This window comes from Oxyura jamaicensis, chromosome 5 (genome assembly GCF_011077185.1).
Source record: "Oxyura jamaicensis isolate SHBP4307 breed ruddy duck chromosome 5, BPBGC_Ojam_1.0, whole genome shotgun sequence".
Classification (NCBI taxonomy): domain Eukaryota; kingdom Metazoa; phylum Chordata; class Aves; order Anseriformes; family Anatidae; genus Oxyura; species Oxyura jamaicensis.
The window spans coordinates 23,198,193-23,205,615 of NC_048897.1; the positions used below are offsets into that span (position 1 = coordinate 23,198,193).

Below are 7,423 nucleotides of genomic sequence, written 5' to 3' on the forward strand. Positions count from 1 at the left end.
TCCTGTTCTCTCCCTTGCCTCCTACCTGTGTGCAGAGGCAGAGCTTTTGAGGGTCTCTGAGTTCCCTCAGATGGCCCTGGAGGTATGGTCTGAGTGCCTTCTGGGCACCAGTTGCTCGGTGATGTTTCTGGCCCTGGCCCTAGTTCTGTAGCAAAGGAGGTGGCTGCTGGGAGGGCCATGCCAGCAGCTCTTCTGCCCCTCCATAAAGTGCTCATGTCCCTCTGTGATCTGCACAGCTTCATGATCACCTAGGGTGGCTAAGTTCCTCAAAAAGCTCACGGGCTTTGTCCTCAACAATCTTCCTCAGCACCCAACACATAACCTTCCCAGAGCGTGTCTTAGGTAGCTGATGTGTGATTTGGGACAGGGAGGAGCAGAGCTGATGGCTGAGGGAAAGCAGTTGGCCAGGCTGCTTGCAGATGCACTCTGCTGGGGTGATGCCCTTCAGCAGCTCCCAGAGCCTTTGCTCTGGATAACGATGAGCTCTTGCTGCAACAAGGCAGCACATCTACTCCCTGCACTGCCTACAGACAGCTACCTCATGAGAGCCGTGTGTCGGGGACACGTTACTGTGTGTGTGAGAGCAGCAAACAGCAGGTAACCAGCCTGGGGATGGACCAGACTCCGGCTTGGCATATAGAGAAGGGACACCGCTGTCCATGGCGGCAGGCTCGCAGCACACATCCTCCCTCTTCCCAAACCTCTGCACCTCCTCTCCCCTTGCTCCCGAGTCTCAACTCCCTCACCTCACTGAGCTGGCAAATGCTCTCTTCCATCAGAGCAGGCCTGCTGAGTAAGAGGTGGCTATTTTTACACAGCCACTTTTCTGACCAGCACAGGAGCCTTCCAGGAAGCCTTCCAAACATGAATTGCTTTCAGATCTGATGAGCAAAGGCTGTGTGCTGCCTGCCTGACAGTACGGGTGCTGCAGGAGCCACCAGTTATTGACCCTCAGATGGTCCTGGGCTCATGTGCAGCTCCAGCCACTGCTGCTGCAGCACAGCGTCTCCTCATCACTTTGAGGCCAGCAGGAGCATCAGGACTCGCTCTCCCCATCCTGCTCCTGCTCCCAGAACCTGTGCATTACCCAGGGAAGAGACAGTAGCTTCAGGCTGCCCCTCACCTCCAGGGCTGTCACAGGAACCTGGTTGTCAGTCCTCATGGACACTGGGACACATTTCAGTCCTGGGCACTGCTTCACAGCCTGAACAGAACCAGCCCTTCCCATGGGCCAAAAAACATATAGTGAGCCCATGCCATTTCCTGGGGTGCTGATACCTGCTCCATGACCATGTCCAAGGCAGGACACCCTCAGTCAGCACAGGGAGATTTGCCAAAGGGGGCACACCTTTGCTCCAGCAAGCTGAGCTGGACTCTCTGCCTTCTTCCAAATAATTTGAACCAGCCTGTAGCTGCAGGATGGACCAACAGCACTAAGTGAGGTCTCATGTTCCCTTTGCTCTTTGTGGCGTGATACCCCTCGTGGTCTGCAGGTCTGATATATCTGGTGAATAAGCTGGACAGCACTGTGGTACACAGTCATTATTTGACAGCGGGTCCTTCCATCCCAAACATACCTGAATTTGTATCAAAGCTGCCCCCAGAGCTAGATGAGGACCTATGAAGGCACTGTCTCTTGGAGAAATGCAGCCTTGTAGGTTACAGCCCCTCCACAAAGCCAAGCCCACACATCCGCGTCACTGCACAAGCAGTCTCTTATTTCCTACGCACACCTGCTCCACCTCAGCTTCTTTTCCCTGTAAGACATCGGTTTTTTCTATGGGAGCATCCCCAGACACCCTAAGCAGAGCATACATATCTCAGCTCCCTCTCTCACAATTCGGTGCAGGTTCCCACTGCTCTCCAGCCAGAGCTCCCCTGTCTGGAATTCCCCAGGTATGCCCTTCCCTCTAACTGATGAATAAAAAATTCACAGGTTCTGCCCCAGGGACAGGCATCCCCTCCCCAGCTTTGTCTTTCACTGAGAAGGGAGAGCAGCACCCAGGCCCCATCTTCTCCATATCTGGGTGGGCAGGAAGGTGTTGGTCTCTCTGTGCTGCTTTGGAGCTCACTGAAATGCTTTCTGGCTAAGGCCTGACACCCAACCCCTTCTCTACTTTGGCTGAATTCATCTTCCTTGAAGAAGTGACCAGACTCACACAGTATTCCAGTTTAGTTTTATTCTTGTTCATATCTTTACAGAAAATGGCACATAAATCACAGGTTCTGAATGACTAGAAGTTGTTACAGCTCCATATCTCAAACACCTCAATACTGAATTCTTTTCTGACCGTATATACATTATTTACACACTGCGGGCTATAATCTAACACATTGAACTTTGAACAAACTGGGGACAAAGACAGATGGGGGCTGTGTGAAGGGGGTCAATTTTGACAGAATAAAAACAGTAGCTCTGGGGAGAGGGTGCTGGCAGCTGAAAGCAGGACAGAGAGGGCTGTGTAGAAGTGACTGTCCTATGTCCTCCTTGGGGAACACAGCCTGACCGGGATGGAAGGGTGATGTTAACATGGGGCACTGCAAAAAACAGCGGGTTCGTCTGCTTGGGTCTGTGTGTGCACGTGTGGGGTCAGCGAGGAGACATATGTACACATTACAGCATGTGTCAGGGGCGCATCTGCATGGCTGTCGTTCCCTGTAGCGCTCAGAGGGCGAGCGGGGCAAATTCAATTCCATAAATAAGTTTGGCAAATTATGTTCTATCTTCTGAAATAATTTAAGCGGTAAATGTTTTCCCTGGCATTTGACCTCTGTGCAGTGGAGGCTCTGGCCTTTGGGATACAAACACACCCAGCTGTCTCTGCCAGCCTTGCGGCAGCAGCCTGCCCCAAGCATGTTTTACAGCCAGGGCTGCAGGCATTGCTGTGCAGCGAGGTAGAGGCTGCAGGGGAGGTGCCTGGCCCTGCAGCCCAAGGGATGCTGAACTAAATAGTGTGGCACCGACCTCCAGTGCCCACCACCGTGATGGCTTCAGCCCCTGAGTGTGTGTGGAGGAGACAACAGTGTGGGATGTGGTGACCTGGAGGTGCAAGCTGGAAATGGGACATCGCATCTGTGGGCAAAGCCTGTGTCTCCCCTCATAAAGGAGGCAAAAATGAAATTCACCAAACCCACAGCCCCCAGTGCTGGGTCATAAGAGACATGTGGTGGAGGCTCGCCACTTCACGCCAACAGGGCCGCAGGTTCGTCCCGCCGCAGGCAGGGCTGGGGCAGCGGGCGATGGCTGGGGCATGGGGCACAGCAGCAACACGGGCCAAGAGGAGGTGAGCCACGCTGAGCCAGCCTGGAGGAGGCTGGATGGGGCCCAGGGCCAGAGCCATGTTCCCCCCTGGGGTGGCGATGGAGATGAGGAAGGGGCAGGGGTGAGGGAGGCCCTGGGGGCAGAGGAGCGAGGGGCAGGGATGTGCTTCAGGGGAGTGACCCTAGGGACTGCCCCATGCACAGAGGCTGGGCCCCATGCCCCAGGAGGGGGCAACAGGGGGGGCCTGGCCATCAGAGGGGGCTTCAGCCCCTGGAGGACAAGTGTCTGTTGGGGCTGTCTCCTGCCACCTCTGCCCCCCTTAGATCAGCTTCTCCTCCTTCTGCAACACACTGGACTTCTCCGTCTGCCTCTCGTCCTCCACCGCCTCCTCCCCTTTCTCTGGCTTCCTGGGGGTGTCCCCAGCGATGGTCCCCAGGACTTTGGTGCTGTGCTCCTGAGCTTTGGCCCTGAGGGCGGCAATGCTGTTTTCTCTCAGTTCCTCCTGGGAAATGGCGGTTTTGGGATCTGGGCCCCTCTCTTCCTTGTCACCCTTGTCAAGCTTGGGCAGGGCCTGGCGCTCCACCTCCGTCTTCCTCCCCGCCTCAGCTGCTGCTTCCAGAGACTTTTTGTGCATCCCTAAAAAGAATTGTTGGTATTCGGGTTTAGAAAAGCGCCTGGGCATGGGAAAGCCATCTTGAACTGAAAACAGCAAAGATAAAGAGAGGCCAGAATTAAGGAAAAGCAGAAACCCTTGCTTCAAACAGCAGTCATGCCGAGCCAGGTGCTCTGGCCCCATGCAAGGGCAGCCCCGGCTCTGTGGGGACAAGGGTCTCAGACACAGCAGGTGCCTGCACCCCCAGGCCATTTGCTCACTGGGACCAGGGGAGGTCTCCCATTGCCTTTCCCTATCACTTTGTTCCTCCCACAACCCGCCTCCTGCCTCCCCCAGCTTCACGCAGACAGGATAGGACAGCCCATTGTTAGGACACCAGAAATCAGTTTTGGGGCAGAATCAGCCTGAAAGGTCAAAAAGCAGGAAGCAAAGAGCAAAAGCATGGCAGGGCTACATCCACTACATCCACCACCCGTTCTCCACAGAAAACAAAGCAAAAGCAGGCAGTGGTGCAGCTCTCCTGAGTGCCAAGAGCATGAGGAGGGACCGCGGGGTCCCCCAGGGGAAGGGGAGTGGGGCAAGGGTGAGGACAGGGACTCCTGGCACCCCACACAGCCTCACAGGGACCCCAAGCAAGACAGGGCATTCATCCCCTTGCTTGTCCCAGGAGCTCACCCTCTCTCTGCAGGTCAGGGTCCAAGCACCAGCAGGCATTTGGGGCTAGTTGATGAGTCCTCACAGGACGAGTTCTCCCCCCCCCCCCCCATGCTTGATGCTCTCTGCATCAGGTTTCCTCCTCATGGCCCCCCTTCACCTTGACCCCCTCGCCACCCACCCATGAGGGCAGCGGCTCTCTTACCCAGGAGCCAGGGTGCGCAGGACTCCATGATGCCATCCTTGGCCGACTTGAGGATGGACTCGGGCAGCGGGATGGAGTGACGCACCATGGCGCCGTAGAGCCCGTACTCGGCCATCACGCTGCTCCGGCCCCAGCACTTCTCCCGCTTCCTCCACTTGGCCCGGCGGTTCTGGAACCAAACCTGGGGTGGGCGACACGCAGGGACATGGGTGATGGGAGCAGGAGGTGGGACGGTCCCATTCCTGCACACAAATACGTGCCTGTGCACGGGGATGAAGAAGGGTGCACCTACACCCTCCTGAGAGCACGGAGGCTTTTCCCCCACGCAGCAGCTGCCGGGTATTTCTCTCCACACCCTCCTTTGCAGAAGCAACAAGGGCCAAGCCTGTGAGCAGGTCCCACCCCTCCCTGCAGGATGTAATTAATTTGCCATTGCGGTGTCTTTTTCCAATGGCTTTTGGCTCTCGTGCCTGAGATTTTCTTTCATTATTTACCGGGTGCCTGAGCCGCAGCGAGGGGCTGTGCGCGGGTGCCTGCAGGGAGGGCTGGACCAGGGGGCATGCTCTGGGGAGGAGGAAGAAGGGGGAGCTGATCTGCATGGCTTGCCCTGAATTCCCAGTTTGAAAAGCCCCTCATCTTCTCAGAAAATTGGCAGAATAATCTCCGAGCTGTGACCTGGGGGGCAACGAGCGGAGACGCAGGCGGCGGTGGGGGGGTGCTCGCAGAAATCTATTAGTGCTCGCTCTCCGATTTCCATCCCTCTTGTCTTGCCTGCCCTCCTCCCTCCCCGCATCCCCTCCCTTCCTGCAGAGCAGAGGCATCAGCTTTAGATGAAAAATTGCTCGAGGTCTATTCAGAAGGAGGCAAAGGAAGAGTCAGCCCCAGGGGCAGCCCAGGCCTGATTGAAAAATAAGTTAATTTCAGTTTGAATCGATGGGCCTCAGGCACTGAAATATCACGGGAAATTAAAGCAGCTGGTCCCCGGGGAACCACGCCATTGACCTGCGCTAATTAATGCCATGGAGTTACCAGTCCCCTCTCCAAGAGGCAGCCCCTCCCTCCCCGCGGACACCCCAAACACCTCCTCATTTAACTAATTAGACTCACAGAAAATTGGGTGTTAATTTGTTTAGGATTTTTTTTTCTCCTATTTTTTCCCTCCCTTTCCCGGAAAGTACACGGCAGAATGGAAATGAATGGTGGGGTCTCGCTGGCAGATGGATGCTCGGGGTCACTCCGCAATCTTCTCCGACTTGATTGCTTGATTAGGTCGTTAGCACATTAAAAAAAAAAATTGCTTGCCGTCTGGCGCTGGCCTGATGAGTGGGATGAGGCGGGAATCGCCTGGGTAATTTATCTTTTTATACTGCAAAGAATTTGATTTCAATCTGCAGATATATGGAGGTGCCTTTGACACCTGTTTAACATTACAGAGCTGACAGCTTAACCCTCTCTTGCCTCCACTGCCCACAGTTGTGGGGGAGCCTGGGCTGCAGGGGGGAGTACCTGGGGGCTTCGGCAGGGCCTGGGACCCCCAGCTCCACCATGGAGACCACAAGATCAGTGCCTCACTGCAACCTCACCCCCTCACCTTGGTGTAGAGCAAGCTCACCTCTTCTGCCTGCCACCCCAGCACTGGTGTGGCAGGGACAATCTGTCTCCCTGGGGGAGTGGGGACGTGGTTCCTGCGGCTGTGATCCTACCTCTCCTGGCAGAAGACACACTGTGCACGGCACAGGGGATGTCACAGCCAGGCTGCTTCCTGAAACATGACATGCCAGCACCTCCTCTGCATGAAAAGCAAACTGACACCTTCCTTTGCCAATAGGCAACCCCCTGGACCTCTGGTGGCTGCAAATCCAGCAAGACCAGAGCAAGGACCCTCAGATGGGCTCAGCATCCCCTCTCCAACCATTTCTGTGGCCAGACCCAGCACAGGGTGCCTGCACCATGCACGGGTTTGTGGCACGGTCTCTCACTCCAGGCTGTGCACTCCTCCTGATCTCAGTCTCAATGCTAGGCTGGCAGAGCTGGAGGGGACTGGGTCACTCCCTCTCCATCCAGGGTGTCCTCTTGTCACCACTTATCACACCTGGACTTTCAGCCAGGCAAAGCTTCTTCCATCAGTTACCAACTGGGCCACTTTTTAAACAAACCTCAGTCATTTTACCCAGGTGCCTCCTCACTTATATTTTCATCACCTGCCCCTTCTCTCTTCCTCCTGTCCTGACACCCCAAACATCTTACCCCATGTCCCATGCCCCCTGTCCTCCTCCCCAGACAGGTTTCAGCCACAGCAGTGGCTTCTCCCACAGCTGTTTCTAAAGCTGCTGTCCCAGAGCATCCCTTTTCCCACAGCACGGACAAAAAAATGCAGCCAGCAGCCCAATTTTGACTGGAACTTGCGGAGAAAAAAAAAAAAATATAAAAAAATAATAAAATCTGTCAAAAAATGCTGATACAATCACATGGAAGAGCTGAGTCTGGCCAGAGGAAGCATAATCAAAATTATCTATAGCTTCTTCTCAATGTTGTATTTAAATCTCATCCACATAACAAGTAAAATCTATGCTATAAAGCCAAATGAGTAAATCAAAATTACATCAACACCTCAGGAAGATCATTCTGAGATTTCCCAAATCGATTTTTGAGATTTGATGGGAATTTCCTTATGGCTTTGACTGGAAAA

General features: G+C 54.7%; 1 protein-coding gene across 1 annotated transcript in view; it reads right to left on the reverse strand.

The window, feature by feature from the left end:
* Positions 1–3,374: 3,374 nt before the first annotated feature.
* The window catches only part of VSX2 (visual system homeobox 2), a 20,180-nt gene continuing 16,131 nt past the window's right edge, over positions 3,375–7,423 (reverse strand). Inside the window, exons 4-5 of the mRNA XM_035328475.1 lie at positions 4,735–4,915; positions 3,375–3,898 (exon numbers count right to left, since the gene is read on the reverse strand). Coding sequence (XP_035184366.1) covers positions 3,582–3,898; positions 4,735–4,915 — 498 coding nt within the window. The 3' untranslated portion in view covers positions 3,375–3,581. The remainder of the gene's footprint in view (positions 3,899–4,734; positions 4,916–7,423) is intronic.